The sequence below is a fragment of the Lineus longissimus genome, chromosome 16, assembly GCF_910592395.1.
Source record: "Lineus longissimus chromosome 16, tnLinLong1.2, whole genome shotgun sequence".
Classification (NCBI taxonomy): Eukaryota; Metazoa; Nemertea; class Pilidiophora; order Heteronemertea; family Lineidae; genus Lineus; species Lineus longissimus.
In genome coordinates this window covers 2,972,008-2,990,746 of record NC_088323.1, presented here as the reverse complement: position 1 = coordinate 2,990,746, position 18,739 = coordinate 2,972,008, and the positions used below count along the sequence as shown (strand labels likewise).

General features: G+C 41.0%; 3 protein-coding genes across 5 annotated transcripts; 1 reads left to right on the top strand and 2 right to left on the bottom strand.

Moving 5' to 3' along the window:
• Window positions 1-894: 894 nt before the first annotated feature.
• LOC135500290 (protein C-mannosyl-transferase DPY19L1-like) lies at window positions 895-7,695 on the bottom strand. 2 transcript variants are annotated; one of them, XM_064791650.1, is made up of 16 exons: window positions 7,503-7,695; window positions 7,240-7,264; window positions 7,010-7,097; window positions 6,509-6,646; window positions 5,927-6,047; window positions 5,559-5,710; window positions 5,151-5,242; window positions 4,758-4,935; window positions 4,522-4,608; window positions 3,899-4,138; window positions 3,448-3,587; window positions 3,076-3,223; window positions 2,609-2,786; window positions 2,218-2,317; window positions 1,883-2,008; window positions 895-1,638 (listed from the first exon to the last, which is right to left on the bottom strand). In XM_064791650.1, exons 1-16 carry the CDS (start codon window positions 7,687-7,689, stop codon window positions 1,491-1,493), a joined length of 2,148 nt encoding a protein of 715 aa, XP_064647720.1. In that variant the 5' UTR covers window positions 7,690-7,695; the 3' UTR covers window positions 895-1,490. The 2 variants fall into 2 exon arrangements, with proteins under 2 accessions (XP_064647720.1, XP_064647721.1); XM_064791651.1 differs by having other exon boundaries at window positions 895-1,635.
• Window positions 7,696-7,851: 156 nt separating this feature from the next.
• LOC135500361 (post-GPI attachment to proteins factor 3-like) lies at window positions 7,852-11,754 on the top strand. Of its 2 annotated transcripts, none has more exons than XM_064791792.1 (9): window positions 7,852-7,946; window positions 8,470-8,642; window positions 8,735-8,872; window positions 9,140-9,292; window positions 9,636-9,698; window positions 10,012-10,073; window positions 10,228-10,364; window positions 10,742-10,946; window positions 11,296-11,754. In XM_064791792.1, the coding sequence occupies exons 2-9, from the start codon at window positions 8,472-8,474 to the stop codon at window positions 11,357-11,359; spliced, it is 993 nt and encodes a 330-aa protein (XP_064647862.1). In that variant the 5' UTR covers window positions 7,852-7,946; window positions 8,470-8,471; the 3' UTR covers window positions 11,360-11,754. The 2 variants fall into 2 exon arrangements, with proteins under 2 accessions (XP_064647862.1, XP_064647861.1); XM_064791791.1 differs by lacking the exon at window positions 7,852-7,946 and adding an exon at window positions 7,957-8,222.
• On the bottom strand, window positions 11,716-18,391 carry LOC135500360 (sodium-coupled monocarboxylate transporter 1-like). The gene is made up of 13 exons (XM_064791790.1): window positions 17,578-18,391; window positions 17,165-17,230; window positions 16,886-16,937; window positions 16,387-16,454; window positions 16,042-16,196; window positions 15,711-15,851; window positions 15,315-15,444; window positions 14,838-15,042; window positions 14,503-14,657; window positions 14,011-14,210; window positions 13,671-13,777; window positions 13,276-13,439; window positions 11,716-12,871 (listed from the first exon to the last, which is right to left on the bottom strand). Exons 1-13 carry the CDS (start codon window positions 17,926-17,928, stop codon window positions 12,728-12,730), a joined length of 1,938 nt encoding a protein of 645 aa, XP_064647860.1. The 5' UTR covers window positions 17,929-18,391; the 3' UTR covers window positions 11,716-12,727.
• Between the last annotated feature and the right edge of the window lie 348 nt (window positions 18,392-18,739).

Here is an 18,739-nt window from a genome sequence, read left to right as displayed (position 1 = left end):
GTGCTGCCACCTGGCCTTAGGTTGAGAAACTTGGATGCAGCTTTCCAATCTTCGGCCAGATGGCAGCACCTGCCGGTCAGCAACTCGCCACATACAAACATTCATACAGCCATTTCCGTGCTTCCTGTTTTCAAAGTTTAGGTTTTAATCATGAAAGTTACGTACTTCATCGAGTCCAACACTCATGAAATGAAGAAATTCGCCCATTAGGCATAGAAATGTGGTTTTGAGTAAAAGGTGAGACTTCGTTACCGGCAGGTGCTGCCACCTGGCCGTAGGTTGGGAAACTTGGATGCAGAATACACCAAACTGAATGGTACTTATTGTACCTGGTGTGTTGCTGCCCGGCAGGTGCTGCCACCTGGCCGTAGGCTGTGAAAGTTGGATGCAGCTTTTCCAATCTACGGCCAGATGGCAGCACCTGCCGGGTGGCAACTCGCCACATACAAACATTCAGTCATTTCCGTGCTTTCTGTTTTCAAAGTTTAGGTTTTAATCACGAAAGTTACGTATTTCATCGAGTCCAACTATCATGAAATGAAGAAATTCGCCAAATAGGCATGGAAATGTGGTTTTGAGTAAAAAGTGAGACTTCGTTAATTCCGTAACCACCGTACGCTGCTGCCACTGACGGCGATAAAAAACACTAAAATCCTATTAATTCGATCGTCTGCTGTAGGCTTTGGTCACACCAGATTACCATGGCAAACAAATATTTTACCATGGTGTGAATGGTAAATTCTACATTCACCATGATGAGCATGGTAAACTCTGAATTCACCATTTTACTATGGTAAATCTGAGATCTTTTTCATGAGGCCAAGGGGAGGGGGCTTTTGTAAATGTTACTGTAAGTCAAGAAAGAACGTAAAGTATTCTTTAAAAATGTTTTTCTTCTACGTGTAGATAAATAAATACCAAGCCCAATACACGCTCAAGAGATTCTACAGGTTGTTGAATATACATGTATGTAGGCCTACATGCAGTATTCTATCATTTCAATTTGTTTTCAATTACAGAAGTTACATGTTGAACGACTAGACAGGGTTCTAAATTATGAAACTAACACTGGCACCAGAGCAGGCAGCTCAACCAAGTATACCAAGAAATGATTCCTTTTACAAAGTTCTAATTACGTAAATGCCTACAAACTTGATCCCATATTAAACCAGAGTAAGAAGTTAGCAAATGTTATATCCTCAAAACCTTTTATGCCCTAATGACCAAGACTATCAACTATGCAAGTGAACTGATATACATGTAAAGTTCACCCTTGGGAATTGGCAACATGTTCTCAAAGTGTGGTCAAAACCTAATCAAGCCTCAGTTTGAATACTACCTTACCTATAAAAGAGGCCCTTGTACATCCTGGCTTTCATCTGTATTACACATCAGACAAACATCAGACATCAATGAAAATCCTCTTCAAGAAGAGTACAAATGTAACTTTGTACAATTTGAACTTAAATCTCATTTAAAATCTGGTGTCTTCATAATTTCAATATGAGGTATGTACGATTCTTAAAAACAATTTTAAAGTTTGGTTCTGGTTTTTTGTAAAGTTCCAAACATGTTGAAGGACGGTTGCGATTTTCCATATCCTCTAAATCCCAAATTGCTTGCATTGAACATCCACTACTGGAACGAAGATGTATGTATTACAAAGATGAACACATTTTGTAGCTTTTTAAAATTGAACTCTATGCTGTAGACAGGGAATTGTCATACCCATTTTATTTACGCGATGGTTTGGAGGCGTCGTGGCAAATTATATTAAAGGCCACACAGCGTTTCTTATAGCACTTTCCATTGAACAGAGTCTGTACCAAAGTTCTTCACAACAACCGTCACTATTATAGGTCTCTTATATACATGTACTTACTCTGATGGTCGAATACACCATGTATTTTCTAAGATTAAGTAGTCCACCTGCAGTCCTAATAACCCCTTCTTTACCTCCTCTGGTGGTTTGCGGCTGTATGTGGCATAGACAATTTTTGTTCTCTCCCTGGAAAAGAATGCTTCTGAGTCAGGGCATTCCTCTCTCAGCAAGAACAGGTCGGTTGTTCTTTGCTGTCGAAATTTAATGGCTGATAGAATAATGCATAACAGATGACATTATCACACATTGTTTTCGTCAAACTAAAACGCTTGCAGAAAATTTCAGTCTGCAGTATCGTGTAAATAGGGCACTTTAAATGCAGTAAAGGGATTCACCTTAATTCAGTATCTTCATAATGTGGATGGTTGACAATAGGTCTTTTTGTCACCAGCTTGATGGTGGCCATGGTAGGCATTGGCCCAGCAAACACAGCATCTGTAAGATTGAAAATACAAATATTTCATAAGAGGATTTTCAGATCTACTTGATCCTTCATCACCTGTGAAAGAAGTGACAATATACCAAGCCAAACAAACTGATTGGTAACTGCATGTGATAATCCAGGCCAACACCAAAAGATGTAATTTGAGGTCACTCACTCACTCATTCTTCTCAATTTAAAAGTGTGAGTTACCCACTTTAAAGCACAATATTGTAGGAAGATTGTACATGTATGACCTTTTTTTCAAAGGGCCTGATTTCCTTATGAAGACGTTTCCCACTTACTCTGTGGAGTATTTCCTTTCACCCACTCCACCATTTCCTCCATCGGAGTGTTGGTATATTCCCCTAGGATGCTCCACTGGTGGTTCAAGTTGCCTATGCCCTGATAACTCATCAGAGCTAAGACAACAACAATGACGGAAATCTGATTTCTTGTGTCCTTGAAGAGCCCTCCAAATATCTGAAATATGAAAGGATGGACGTATCTTAGGACTTACACAACCACATTCGACACTAGGATTTATACAAATTTGCAAAACTTAGCACACAAAAACTGTTTCACAAATAGTCCGGACATATATTGACATGACAAATCTTCGTAAAGCTCTTTTTTCCTCATGTCAAAGAAAGTAGTTTGTGTCATCCTTAGAAATACAATTGTAGAGTAGTTATGATCAGAAAGGTTTCAAATACACCTTGCCATTTTTCAAAAGAAGGGGTACAAGGATTCGTGCATTCATAACACTCACTTTCGGTGAAGCTAGCAATGACGTCATTAGGCACAGGTGAGGAGTCCAAAATAACTTCAGTCTCATAATGATGACCGCCATTACAGTAAAGGCAGCAAGTTGAAACACATGGTAGACAAGCTCAGCATTAGGCTTTGAACGATGTTTTCTGGAAGAATAAAGAACCGATTTTTTGAAGAATCCAGTGCTGGTGGCTGTATGTATGTAGCAGGTTGTATCAACGCCAAGTCTTGGAACCATAAACGTCACCTTGAGGTATCGAGTGAACCATATAACAAGTACAGTACATGTGTTTTTCACAGAACTGGTCCCATCAGGCTCCACTCCCATCACATCACTCCTGTTGATCCTTGCAAGGAGAAATGTACTTACATTTCATCAGGTTCCATACTATTTTCAGAGTTATTGTTCTTCCAACTTTCAAATTCATTCTTCAGGAGCTGATAAATGATCATGATGAGTACGATGCCGACACAGGGTAAGAGTAACGTCTTTGAAACACGTCCTGGTGTCTGAAAATCACACGTTGATGAAAATAAGATTCATGAAACACCAAATTGTCCAAGGCACATGGCAATACATACATGTATGTAAAGTGTACTCAGCCGTAGTCCAAATTACGTAGCCCATTGTACTTGTACATGTACCAAGCGGGAAATTTCAGACTAAGTGGAAATCTGTCATAGGCACAGACCTCTTTGGAGGAGAGACTCAATCATAACTCTTCTCTGCTATCTAACTCAAAGGCATTGACAATCCATGTAAAGTGACTCACTTCTTTTACTTAAAACCTTTTGTTTTTCAAGGGGTGCTACATTCTTACCGCGGCTTCCATGAAGTCAAACTCAGGGGCACAGGTGTACATCTTTGTGTGAAAGTTACTGTAGTTTGTGAACTTGCTTTTTAGGATATCACCAATGTGAGCATCATCTTTTAAAGACAGAATCTTTGACATCAAGTACTTGACCGAGATGATCCCACCGAGAAGTGATATGCCTTGTGTCAACCAAATGATGAAACGTATCTTGATTTTCTCTATTAACCATTCAAGGCTAAGTAGAATCTGAAAGTATTGATCCCATTAGCCCAGTGATTTAGCATCTGCCTCTTGAACAGAACGTCAACGGTTGAGCTCATTGGTAGCACAGACAAGAGCTTACGTGTAGTATGAAGTTCACAGCATTAAGTGTGTAGAGGGACCAAGTGAACAAAAAAGGATGACCTCATTTAACACACTCCACACACTATTAAAGTTAGATGAAGTGATTCAATGTCCAGTGCTAGCCTGAATGTGAAAACATTGATCTTCAGTCTGTCGAATCTCTGCTGCTTGATGTATATACTTTTTAAATCGGGAAACTCAGCCAAACTAGTAAATGGTTTAAGATCAGGTGACCACTGAGCAAAATTAATGAATTCAGTTGGTCTACATGTTCATGTACTTACATGTGAAGTGACTAGAGCAGCGAAGAAGAATGACGCCAACAACATCTCATTACCAAACAGGAACAAGTAGCTCACACACAGTCCTATCTGAAATGACACATAGATGAATCCCTACCCTTTCGCTTTGCCTACATATGCTGTGTGCACATGGTTGGCATATGGATTACTTATTACTCTCTCCCGCCCAAATCAGGATGTGGAATATAGGAAAGATCTGATAAATGCAGACTACTCACCGTTTGTCCAAGAAGTATGATCCTGACTTTGTGAGACCCAATGAACTGTAGGATGTAGACCGCGAAGACAGACATGGTTTGAGTCAGGAGGGCAAACTGGGCAAATTGCCATGGTAACATAAACAATATGGTTGCCATTGCAATCAGGATGCAGTATTTATAATCTGGACGTGGTGTCCTGAAAAAGAGGTCAAAAGTTAGTTTTAAAGTTTCACATACTATCATTATGCCGCACTGGGTTATAACATCACCAGAGCAATATTTTGGTCCTCTTTATTGTGCACATTGTAGCTCTTGACAGATATAGCGGTTCCTCGCATCAAACAGGTAACAGTGAGTTGCATTCATGATTTTTGTGGCCTAAAATGAAAAGGAAATTTACGGAAGACTTACTTTAATGTATGAGTGACTAGAAACATCTGGATGACTAGGAAAGGATAGGCAAAGTTTTCTCTCAGCGGTGGGGTCCACTGGATGCGGGTGCACTGAAAAATTTTACGAAATAGTTCAGGTAATACTACATGTATTGTATTAAGTTCGATATTACAGGACCAAAACTAGCCAGAATCACTCTTGAGCGGTTACCTAATTGTAACACCAAATACCAACTCTAACCAAGTTTAATTTCCGTGCAGGGCAACCAAAGCAGTCCCTGCCACTATTTGAGGCTTGGAAAGTAGAGTCAGCTTGACTTCTGTAGCGCAGCCACACAGCTTCTTTTCTGAGTCAATCCCCCGATGGCAACTGAAGCTAGACCACAACAAATTAATACTTTGATGGATGATAATTCTGTATCGTTACCTCGCCATGATTGTAAAAGAACGATGCTACGACTAGAATGCCTCCGAATATACTCCCGCTGAGATATAAACCAAAGACAAATAAGACAGCCATGTTGATGCCATTCCAAAAAAACACGCTCTCCACATAGAAGTATGGCGCATCCCCAAGACCTGCAATACAGAAGAAAAAGTTCAGAAAGGAAAAGAAGAAAGGTTTGCAAGGGTTGGTGAATAGCCGAGTTCATTTTCTCTTTAGTTTTTATCATAATCAATGTGTGATTCTTCCAATTTATTCCTCTGTAAACTGCAGAAATCCTCGTCCAGCAGAGCAGCTTTCACTGAATATGAAATCCTCAAGTGGCAAACTTGAATAATGACCATACTTGCCTTCACAGCTGATAATTGGAGGTAGGTTGTGGCCCCGATTCGTCTCCCAGCACTGCTTTGTCACTATATTCATGAACTTTGTGACAGAGTCAAATATTCGATATCCTATCGCCAAGGCAACCTGTAATCAACAATTGATGTTGATGAAGAAGACACAGGGTACTTTTTGTACAGTAGTACACCACATACGGTCAAATTTGAATTTGGAAATTATCATCCCTAATAGACAACTTGCATGACATAACAGCAGACTGTCAGAAAATGCAACAGGGTAATGTTGCATGTGACATCTGGAAGAACTCCAACATCCCACCAGAAGTCACATGTGCCATAGCTCCGTCATGTCCGTTGCGTATTCTGACGCCATCTGCCTTTACATCGTGCTAAGTAATCTATTGGGAAATGAACACTCCTTGAACATGTTAAACTAAAGTCGAACCGAAGACAGGATTTACTCATTTAGTCCTTGTCGTTGAGGTGTAAGCATTGATTTGTGGCCCTCTTCTCATTTGGTATTTTCTCACTGCAAGCAAATGGGATCATTTGGTGAAAGACTTTTTAGAAGACACTCTTTTTCCATACCTCAGGATAAAGATTGAACCGTTTCAAAGTGTTGATAGTTTTTGGATATTCTGTGACATTATCAAACATTATCTCCTGAAGGCCGCTCAGGAAGCTAGGGGACTGGATCATAGTTTTGTAGTAGGAATAGTAAAGACCCTGGAAAGGAAATCAACAGGTCAGGAAAAGGACGTACGTTACAGAAACATCCCCAATAAGCGTTGACTTAGTGGACACTGTAGCCCTTCCCAATTCGAAGGAAATCAGTGGCTTGAATTACAACTTCTTGAATGAGAATTTCTGCTGGCTCTGGCCCACACCGAGGTAAAAGATATCTTGGTTTTACTTCTCACTTTTCACTCAAATGGTGTGGCATGGCAATCAAAGATCAGTGACATCTTCTCATGTCAAACACATGATGCTTAGAACACGATTTGGCTACGAATGTCTGATAAATGAGCCCTACACCAAACTAAGCCAAGTCCTCTCTCGACTATGTAGGGCAACACTTGATCGACTTACCATCTCTGTCCTGAACGACAGCTCTCTTTCAAGCTCTGATAAATGAGAAAAGTGTTTATCTCGCTCGAACATCCCTGCAACATGGTTCCTGCAACAAGCACAAGTAAACTTTCGAGCTCATTTTTCATCATTTTAGTACAAGTGTATGTTGAATAAAAACTTCACAAGATTTTTAGAAGTTTGAGTTGCATCAAAATACAAACTATTCAATAAACATTACAATGCCTTACCGATGCAGGTACCCGGAGATGCACGCTGAAAATAAGAAAACAAGGAGAATTTTTAAAGAGGCAATTTTAAGAATTTAAACAGACTCAGTCAATGAGGGATGATGCACTTGGTTTCCATAATCAAAGCAGCCATCAAAATTCGTGTTGTGTCTCTATTTATGATCGAGTCAATAAGCCCAACACGTACCCTTCTTGGCAGTATTTTAAATTTGGTATTATGACCACATCTGCGCTCCATACTAAAAAACCTCTAAAATACTCACCGCCGGCTACTATCAGCGCGATATAAAACACGTTTTCTTTCGTCCACAGACCCGAACCTGACTTTTCTGAATTGCTTGGATTGTCATCTCTCCGGCTGATACTACCATGTTTCCCTTGAGAGGACCTATGATGCTGAGATTTGGAAGAATGTTCCAAATTCTGCGCTTGTTTTCTTTTGTTCGCCATTTTGGTTTGTAGACGACGGAAAATTCTCGCACAATGCAAAGCGATTCCCAGCGAATATTTTTCTTGTGGGCAAAATCTTGATTGCTCGAGACTTACCATATTACTGCGGTGATTGATCTATTAGTTATTACTGCTTTGGCTTTCCATTTTGGATTGTAGACGTCGGAAAAATTCTCGCACAATGCAAAGCGATTCCCAGCCAACATTTTCCTTGTGAGAAAAAATCTTGATTGCGCGTGACTTACCATATTACTACGGTGATTAATCTATCAGTTATTACTGCTTTGGCTTTCCATTTTGGATTGTAGACGCCGGAAAAAATTCTCGCACAATGCAAAGCGAGTCCCAGCGAAAATATTCCTTGTGGGCAAAAATTTGATTACTGCTTTAATAAGTGATGATTGCGTATCTGTGCACGACTAGTAATGCATAGCCATAGCCAGGCCCAGGGAACAGCAATCGTTTAGGAGAAGGAGCAGATCAGTGCAATTTGAACTGAACAGCACAGCTAGGCCTAGGCCTACAGCGTACAGGTAAACCTTTCATGAATCAAAGTGAAAGTCAAACATCCATGACCCACCAGTCCAGTGCATATCATAATGATTCATTGAAAACAAGCTTGCGAGATCATATTCATATAGGCCTATGTTCAAATCAATCAATTCAACAGCCGCGTACTTCATGACTTCGCTTCATTCGATTCATGTCACTGCCAGTCGGCTACAATTTATAAAATTGATGTTGGTCGTACAATCAAAATTTACAATTTCAACTTTTCAGTGATGTCGTCATGGACACAGTGGAACTCCCGTCTTCCGTCCTTCCTACCACTTGTGGTCATCCTGAGTTTGCTCCTAGTGACAGTCATGGCGTCAGCTGGCGACCGCTCCCTCGTCTACAAAAGATGTCTGTCCAACTGTAAATATATCAACTGTCTTGGAGTGTCTGACGAGGTATGCAAAACTCATTGACACTGACTCTAGCTAGTATTACCACTGAAAAGGCAAGACCAGTAGGCCTAAATGAAATAATTTTGTTTTTTCAGGTTTTTGCCAGTGCACAGCCAGTCTACCTTCGCTGGCTCCAGTGGGGTTGCCTGGACGAGTGCAAGTATGAGTGCATGTGGCAGGCTGTTGATGCATATGAAAAGGATGGCTCAAAGATCCCTCAGTTCCACGGCAAGGTACAGTTTAAGAGCTTGATCTGATCCTGTGGCCTTCAAGGTCTGTCTTTGTCCTTGTAACACCAATTTGGATCAAATGAAATTATAGTAGAACACCACAGAATCTCTCTCCATCCAACTTAGCAATGGTGGGGGATAGTTTCTTATTTCTCTCTATTGCATGTCACGATGGGCTCATCTGTCTGTAGACCCTTTGAGGGAAGATGTCCCAAGAAGGACTATGAAACTCATAATATTCTGTTCAATCTACATTTTGTTGAATTACAGTGGCCATTCATCCGTCTGCTTGGCATTCAAGAACCAGCATCTGTGATAGCATCCCTCTTGAATTTCCTTAGCGTGACCTTGGGGATGATGGTGTTCTGGAAAACAGTGCCATCTTACTCGCCGATGTATTTTGTATGGAATTTTTATGGCTTTGTGAGTAATTCCGAGTCGTCGCTTGTTTGATAAAACCTGTCACAGTGTAACCCATCCCTGAAGCAGGGTACATTGTGTACATTGTAGTTCAGATGACCTCCATACTCTGATTGAGAAATGGGGTTATAAATTTGTTTTCTCTTCTTATCACACAGAGTTTGATTCAAAACTTAGGACGTAGCATGCCGCTGGGCCGATAGAACAGATGATGCCATCATTTATTGCACGGCAAACACATAGTCTTGAGTCGGCAAAACGATGAGGTTACGTCAGTTGAACAGCGCTACACTCTGTGGCATCATGTTATAACACCTTAATACATGTATGTGTTGTTGTATTTTAGGTGTGTTTGAATGCGTGGTTCTGGTCGACAATATTTCACTGCAGAGACCTTGAATTTACCGAGGTATGTACTAACAACTTTTGAAATGAAAGCTGCTAGTTAGCTGGTTATTGTGATATCTTCATCAATGATGCTGTTGTTTAGCAATAGACATTGCACCCTCTTTTTCACAGTTCCAGTACTGGCAATTCGCTGTCACAACCAGTTCTGAGGTTCATGCATATATGTTTTTGTCACAAGTTTTTTAGTTTTTGTTTGGACCTGGCATTTTTACTGTAATGCTGCAGTGGCCAGGAAATTAACAACGCCATTGCATGCAGATCTTCAAATAACTAATTCAGTGCTTTTCCAAACAATCCACTTTTTCTCATTGCAGAGACTAGATTATTTTACAGCCCTGTCCCTCGTGATGTCCAGTACCCTGTGCTTCTGCTTAAGGTATGCTCTATCTTTGATACTTTTGCCCTATTTCAAATGCCAAACTTGTAAACAATCAATGCATTCTACACCTGAGAATATTTTAGCTCCCATCACACCAAATCGGGAAGAATGTTGTAATGTAAGGCGTAGAATGTTTCTCCATGCATTTCAGGTTTGCAAGAACCCAGCCATTATGGAAAAGCTTCATAATTCCTCTGCCATTCTTCACGTACTATGTCTACCACTGTTACTATCTCTCCTACGTCAACTTCAACTATAGCTACAACATGACAGTGAATATTTCATTTGGTAAGTAGAGGCTTCTCACCTTGTGCAAGTTACTAAACTACTTCTTTAAAATGAGGAAACCAAACATAATGTACTTTATAACTGGCACCCAATGGCAATGCTGAGGAGTGACTGGTAGTGCTGAGCAGTGATGATATCTATTGGAGTGTTCAAATGTTTGGAGAGGCTACAGTCCAGAGCTATTGGATTTATCCTTTAGTTCATGAGGTGCTATACACGTCATCTGCACCTTAGATGATATGTGGCATGAGGTGCTGTGTACGTTACTCCCTGCAAAGGGGTTAATTGGCAGTTGCAGAACTACAGAACTAATCACATGAGAATGAAATCAGAAGAAGTGTTTCACCTTGTGTCAGTGCGCTTCTTTCTGTTTTCAGGTCTTTTTAGTTCTGCTGCTTGGATAACCTGGTGTGCCTACCGCTGGAAAGAACGGCCATATGTGAAAAGGTGCATTCTGGCTTTGCTGATACTCAATGGCTCTGTTATATTCGAGGTGTTCGACTTTGCACCAACATTCTGGGTTTTCGATGCGCATTCTCTTTGGCATATAGGAACAGTACCTGTGGGATATTTATGGTTTTCGTAAGTACATGTACATGTATTATTCAAACTTAGCAGTTAAAGATCCTCTAATTCATCAAAGGGACTATCATTAGAGAGATTATCAAGTTTTGGAGCACCTTCATAATTCATAATCATATCCAAGAAGCACTCACTGGGAAGTAACTTATGTGACATTTTTGGGTGGATATAACAGTAAAAGCAGCCTTTTGAGGCCCCAAACTGAAGCAGGGGACACCACAAAGTTCTGTCCCATAACGCCCAGATGATGATGATTTTATGAGAAAGTGATTTTGGGTCTGTTTTTATTCCTTCTCTAATGAACACCAATTGCAATATGATTATTTGTAATTTTTTTTCCTTATTTCAGATTTGCAGCTGATGACTGTATCCACATATCGGATACTTTAAAGAAGAAGAACAAAATTTTATAATAAATTATACCATTAGCCTAGAGTCTTCTAATACTTGTGGTACATGTATACCTCATGACATTCCTACTTTTGTAGCTGAGACAGGTGTTGTATGTTGTTGTGATCAGTGATAATACTTGATGGTGTAGAAGACAAGTCTTTAATGTTATCAATAATTAATTGTTGAATATTTCCTCAAGAAATGCTGTTTTATGAAAGAATTCAAGTACATGTACTGCCAATTACGCAAGGGATGGCCAAAGGCAAATAAATCAAATTAGTGCCTAACATTTGTGGCAATTATTGAAGTAACGCCTTGGAGGAGGAATAGTCCCTGGTGTATAACACCAAGTGCGGAGAAATGAAATGAAATGAAATGAAATGAAATGAAATTTATTGGCCAAAACACAATCTTTGCATATAAGGCACGTAACACAAATACAAATGTACATTACTATCAGAATATCAAAAGTGAATGCTGAAGAAGAGGATTTCAAGAAGACATTTCACTGTGCCATTCATCTAATTTATCTTGTCCCTTTGGTGCTTAGTTTGAGACTAAAACTCCAAGTTTGACTCAGAAAATGCTCCCTAGGCCCTAAGTGTTAGCAAATTGTGCTCATATATACTTGGTGGAACTGAATGTCAATTATTTGTAATGAAATAGTACAGTTTTAATTACCTTGATTTACAGTAACCCTTTAATTGTCGATATTGGAAAGTATGGATAAATCTATTATTGGTTTTGGACAGGAGGCAATAACATTTTATTTCCTCTTGATATGGTGCAATTGCAGGCCAACTGTTGATAATTGTTGTCCTCCGATCTTAGAACAAATAAATAAATGTTATTTGTACATCTATATTGTTAGAACCCACCATGATCAATTTGTAATTCCTATCAAAGTTATATCCTTGAGGCATTTATTTATCAAATAAAGGTACATTCCTTTGCTATTTTAAAGACAGCTTATTTTTGAATATTTCCAAGAAGAACTTTGAAACCGGGATGGTATGCAAGTGCATCTTCCAGCAATGGTGTGAAGTAATGACATGAGCATATTGGATGGGAGACGAAGAACTACATTGGTGAGGTTACTACTGATTGTCGACACTTTAAGATACCATCGATACTTTTTAATAGGGTAACGCAGACTACAGAGAAACAAGTGTTTCATGATCAGTCGATTTAAGGTCCTAACTTCAGATAAGATTATTCCGAGAACTGGTCAGTTATGGAGATACGGCAACTGTCTTTGTCACTTTTGTTACGTCATCTTCTGCTTCCTGTGCCTGCTGGGCGTCCGCCTCATAAGAAACCTGGCTTTAAATTTCTGTATTTCTCCACTATATATATCTGAGAGTGGCCCTCTTCTTTACTTTACAAGTTTAAGCACTTGTTTCATACAACGTGACTGAGTTCCTGGAGGAAGTTATATCATTTGCAGCGACGGTGTTCGTCAACTCGCCGCCGTTCACGCCCAGCCCTTTATTGTCGATGATGTCCACCATTGAGTCGGACAGCTCAGTGGCCTGGAAAAAAGAATGTAAACTGTAATGTTATAAAGTTCACTTCAACCATTCTTTTCCTCTCTTCATACTCGAGCTCGCTTTCCCCTTTCAATAACTTCTTTCACAAAAGTAATGAAGCCTACTCGGTGGATATGTTGCGATAGCTTGTGATCTTAAACTAAAGAAAGGTAAAGATGGTACAGCATTTAGCCTCGGTACAGTTCTATAAGCATCTGTGTACGATAATGTGTCTGACTGAAGGGACTAAAAGAGTACCGTGGCAATCATTGCACCACTTTGTCTAATAGTCATATGCATCTCCATAAATCTTCATTTGCAGCAACCCAACCAACACGTGTGATGCCTGAAAACGTACTTAAGAGCGAAGTTCCCCCTTTTTTTTACTGAGAGCCTGATCACCCTACCTTGACTTCTCCAAGTTCATGCTCCTTTTCTCCCTTCTCCCACCTATCTTCAAAATCAATACCGCAGCGGAGTTTAACTCTAAATCTTCTAGGGAGGTAGCAGGCACAAGTATCGAAGATTGGGCAGATCAAGCGGGGATCGACGTCCTTTGGATTCGTAGCACCTGGAAGAGACCAGAGGATTAGTATGGTACATTTTGTCGTTAGGACCTATATGGACATCTCTATCACTAATAGACGGGGGCTGACAATCCTTTCACCTGATGGTCGATTGTTTGGCGTGTGTCCCGGGCGTGGTCTTTTTTGTCGCGTGTTTATGTGACAGTATGATATTCACCCTGGATTGAAACAATACAAATAAGAAAACAACCCAACAGATTACTTCCCTTACTCACCAGTCGCAAAACTGACTATAAGTCCCACGGTATTGGTGATGATCACGGCTATGGCACTGTACCACATGTAAGATATACTGTAGATTGTTCGGTCTCGTTCCCGAGGGCTAAAGCAAAATAAAACGTTAGTAAACTTTTTAGTAATGAAACAAAACTTCTTCGTTATTACATCTGCTCTAAGATATGTATCTAAAAACTCTCAGACACAAAACGTAAAGCTGCCCGTTATATAAAAAAAGCTCAAGAAAGTTAAACACACGGAGACCTGACTCTAAAGTCCCCAGGGGCGGGTAATGAGAGAAGCCCTCAGTATCTTTTTATTATTTCAGTGTATACTCACATTTGAATGAGCGTCGTATTAATCGTCGTCAAAGGTATTAGAGGTGACATCATAGTGGTTGTTAAAGAATCATTGAGCGTTACGTTAGGACATCCATCTATAGATGTCGGAGGTTTTGGGACGTACGGCTTGTGGACTTGTGCCCCTATACCGATCCAGAGACATACGAAAAGTGCGGTGCAGCCCCCTGCAATTCCTCCCTGAAATATTTGAGATCTTTATAAGAAAGTCATAACCACAGGCATGTAGATACCTTTTGCCCCAATAAGTCTTATTCTTATATGCGTAGATGTCCCGCGTTTTTCTCAGTTATTTTGCACACCTTTGCCAAAACTTATGGCCCACATGGTTTTCAAAATTCAGAACGCACAGGTAATCGTTTTCCTTCTTGAACGATTGTTGCCGGCAGGCTTGTTTTTTTGCCTTTTCTGGTGATATCCTCGTACATTATAGGTTCTCACGGGTAACTCTGCAACAAAAAAACCAACTCACCTTCCAGTTCGCCCATGGGAATATCATACCCAATATGAATATACCGAGAATTGGTCCGCCGACGATACCGAACAATGCCAAGGCAGCTTGTAGGACACCACCCATGTTGGCCACAAGGAACGTCAGGCAGAGGCACAGCACCCCGTAGGAGCAAGCTGGAAAATGATGAGGACTAATGACCAAGTTCTTCAAACTCGAATCTGCCCTCTCCCATGTACATTCAGAAAAAGAAACGGGTGCCAATCACAGATCCCTTTCGAAGTTTTGACACCACGTAGGCCTATTTGTTAAATTCTCAGCAAAAAGCAAACGCCGATTTAGGGGAAGACACTTACACAATATTTTGGAAGCGATTGCGCTTTGGCGTTCAGTCAAGTTCTTGAAGCAGAGGAGCTTGACGATGTCTTCCAGTGTCACCGCCGCCAGGGAATTGAGACCGGAGGAAACGGTACTGAGGGCACCGCTGAAGATGCAGGCAACGAAGAGTCCCGGAATGCCAGGCAGGAAGCTCAAGTGCTCCATCACGAAGAGTGGCAATAGCTGAAAAGGTGTAAAACAAGCGCATCGTCGAGGGTTCACGATGGGCCTGAATGGTCAGTCTTCGTTAAGAAAGAGGCATGCCAAAGATGGGAAATAGGCTGGTTTCGCAACCCTACGAACGACGAAGTACGATGGTCTGCGTTGTCATCAAGTTTGTAACACCATTACGCGACACTCGTATAAACTCAGAAAACGTTACCGCTAAATTGTTATTTGGCCCCATCACTCACGGTCTGTGATGAACCTAAATGTGAGAGTTGCAGGAGGCTCACCTGATCGTCAGAGAATATATCTCCATTCCGCTTAGGGTCGCAATCTTTATAGTTTGCGTACATGACCATGCCGGCCATTGATGTCAGTATGGCAAGGAGGGACAGACCTGGAAGGTTGATCCACATGGCACTGGAACAGGAGACAGTGTGGTGATATGTGTCGCCAGTCGTCACGTGGAAATAGTCTTTTTCCCAATTTCTGGCGATTATCTTCCAAATCTAGACTTTTTTAAAAGTTCCATGTTTGCAGCAATTATTTGTTTTTCAAGAGATTACGAGCCAGTATTATATTACCAAAGATCGCCGACATTTGAACAAATAAAACAGATCACGTTTGACAAAACAGAGTTTTATTTTCAAAAAGAAGAATAGACGAAGAAGGAGATGAAAGCTTACATTTGGGCATCCCTGAGTTTAGGCACTGTGAGGGCCCTTTGTACCTGCGCCTGGTTCACACCGTAGATGGCCACCCAGGTAAAGTAGCCTCCGATGGTCATGCTCCATACCGTGTGGCGAGCAGTTGGGTCAGGGTCGAAACTGAAACGACATGAAGGGCCGTCATGCAGAGATTCTAATTCTGTATAACTTGTTTCTTCTGATTGCTTCTATTTTTATTCGCCATCAATAGGCTTGTGAAGGAAATATTTTTACAGAGGAATATATTAACAGAGGTGCTGTCCTCTTCATCTTTGCAACTTCACGTGACGCATTGCTTTCGACCACCTACTTGAAAAACTCTATCCTCTGTCCTTCCTGATTTATCCGCCAGATCTCGCCAAAGCCGCCTAGCATGATACTCCCTTGGATAAGGACGGTCAGAAGTCCCGCGAACATCATACCGATCTGGAAGACGTCTGTCCACATTACGGCTTTCATGCCGCCCTGAAATGTATATCAGCAATAAATTTGAGGGACATTTAGGTTTCCTTAAAATCCAGAATTGAATGCAAAACAAGTGTCAAGAGCCTTCTGGTGCATGAATGGGAACGCAATCAGTACCAGTTCGTGCTCCCAGCGAACCCTTTACATCCGTTATCTCTTTGTGGTATGTACAAGGTACAACGTCACTTACGATAGTTGTGTAGAAGGTGCAGACAAGCCCTATGGAAAAGACTGAGGCCCAGATATTCAGACCAGTAACTGCAACGAAAAAAGAGTCAAATGGGCCCTCCGCTTATACTTCCAGTTGGGCAGAAATGCCATCAGAATGACAGATTGGTCGCTGTCTGTTTCTGCTGACATCCACAAGTAGTTGGTTTTATCAAAAAATGATAATAATTCTTAGTTTTATGCATAATATATCATTTACAGTATCGGGGGGCCATTTCAAGGTGATACCCCTCATAAATCCATTGCTCAGTTGCACAAACTGAATTGTAACTACCATTTTGACAACAGAGTGTATTTCATTTCCTAATGGAACCGATGAAACATTTTGTGGTTGTTCGTTAACATTTCGGGTGTTTATGAAAATGCATATGTACACGAATGCTTTATTTGGGCAACCCGATATAAGTAGTTTACTAGGCCTACCGAGAATCTGATGATGAGTTTTGATAATGGCTATATACCTGCGTTTAGTGCCAGTGACGGTGCATATACCACAATTGCCATGTAAATTGTCTGAAATGGAAATATTGTTATATGGAGGTGTAATTAGGTACCAAAGGTCATCACCATCAACATGATGTAGGTTATCAAATTGTTTCTCAACAATTTAACTGCCAGAAAGGTTTACAAACAAATATTCTACCGAATGATTATAATATCTAAAAGTTGAAATTCAATAGCGAAGATAAAATGAGGTGGTATGAGATCTAAGTGGGTTGTAGAAGACGACGCCTACATACCATCTGCAGAATGAAGAAACTTGCTCCAAGGACTCTCAGAGATCGGTGAAAACGAAGTTCGAGATACTGTGAAATGAAACGAGGGACACTTTTGGGCAAGTTGGCAATAACATGGAAAAGGTCGTCAATGAGCTCCACTTTGAAAAGTCAAAAAGGAAGATGGTTGCAAACATCCATTTAAATGTTTATGTTTCATAAATGAAATCTTCATGTAAGCTTATTATAGCAGGCAGGCCCGCCTGCTGAAATTAGATTCGTTCCTCATCTATCCTGTAGCCAGATACGATCGAGCATGTATAACTAGTGGCTTCCAGTGGCCGCAAATTGCTATTACTTAATCTCTTACTCGTTCCGAGCTACTTTTAATATTCTTGCAAAGCGTTCCAGGGTCCCAAGAAGATAATTTCACCTACCTCGTAAGCACTCGTAAGTTTCAGTTTAAAAAGTATTGGCAGGAAGATATACGCCGACGCAGTGACCACCGGAATATACGACACGACGATCCATAAGTACTGAGTCCCGTGCACGTAAATCTCCGAGGGTGTTCCCAGGAGGGTAATGGCCGACATGAAACTGGCCAACAGGGACAGGGCGACAGGGGCAATGCCCATCTGACGATCGGCCATGAGAAACTCCTTGGTGGTCCTCTGTTTGCCTCCAGTACAGCCGAAGAAGATGCCAATCGCTGCCGAGATGACCAGCATGATTGAGAAGACTACATAGTCCCAAGGGGAGAAAGTGGGTCTTGGGCCCTCAAGCGCCATTATGACAAGTTCCCGCAAATGCTTTTTTGCACAATCTTTGGAGCAACACAAAATTGACAAACTGACCCGCCGACTTATTCCAGCGGCCTTGTTCGGTTCAGTGAGAGGTCAGCTAGATGAACAGCACCAATTTGATATAATTGTCTTCCAACAAAACTGGATTGGCCACAGGCTGATTGTAAAATCGGCCATCCGCACCGCGAATTCGGTTGTGAGTTCGGTACCACGGCACGAGGTGCATATAGAATCCGTTGGGTTACAATGGCGACTGTTAAACCCGCTAAAATGAAGTAAAAATGAACTCTCTACAAAACATTCAAACGAATTCTGCAGGATCCTTAGGCATAATTCAGCTTCTCCAATCACCAAATCGATGAAAGCCAATTTCCTTAAGTATGATTCCTCATTTCGCCGTCAACCATTCGACCTCAAGCAAATCATTTTTCTCGTCCACGACCATGGATTGGCCATAATTGTACATTGATACCAATTTATTTGATACCAATGTATTTCGACAAAAACTGGGTCAAGCTTTAGAATTCTACACAAAAGGAAAATGTTTAAATGGTTATGGGAATATCATTTTAATCTGCTCTGGATGAGTAGTTTCGAATGTAAAACGACCTATTATTTTCCCGAGTCTCAAATTTGCAAAGAGGGCTGTTGCAACTTCCAGATGGGCGTGAGAAGGTCCTTGAGACACGTGGTAAGTTGATACCAGGATCGGCGTTTATCATCAGGAAATCAGCCTACTCCGGACGCCGTGGACCGGCTTCGTCGTCGCCCAGAATACCACTGCGCAAGCCAATTC

Coding starts and splice junctions, on each gene's coding strand:
- LOC135500290 (XM_064791650.1), bottom strand. CDS start 7,689: ATGGCGAACAAAAGAAAACAAGCGCAGAATTTGGAACATTCTTCCAAA. Junction 3,224..3,447: donor AGTATGGAACCTGATGAAAT/GTAAGTACATTT, acceptor TTATTCTTCCAG/AAAACATCGTTCAAAGCCTA. Junction 2,009..2,217: donor TATGAAGATACTGAATTAAG/GTGAATCCCTTT, acceptor ATTCTTTTCCAG/GGAGAGAACAAAAATTGTCT.
- LOC135500361 (XM_064791792.1), top strand. CDS start 8,472: ATGTCGTCATGGACACAGTGGAACTCCCGTCTTCCGTCCTTCCTACCA. Junction 8,643..8,734: donor GTCTTGGAGTGTCTGACGAG/GTATGCAAAACT, acceptor TTGTTTTTTCAG/GTTTTTGCCAGTGCACAGCC. Junction 9,293..9,635: donor TATGGAATTTTTATGGCTTT/GTGAGTAATTCC, acceptor GTTGTATTTTAG/GTGTGTTTGAATGCGTGGTT.
- LOC135500360 (XM_064791790.1), bottom strand. CDS start 17,928: ATGGCGCTTGAGGGCCCAAGACCCACTTTCTCCCCTTGGGACTATGTA. Junction 15,043..15,314: donor ATATATTCTCTGACGATCAG/GTGAGCCTCCTG, acceptor ACACCTTTTCAG/CTATTGCCACTCTTCGTGAT. Junction 12,872..13,275: donor ATGAACTTGGAGAAGTCAAG/GTAGGGTGATCA, acceptor TCTTTTTTCCAG/GCCACTGAGCTGTCCGACTC.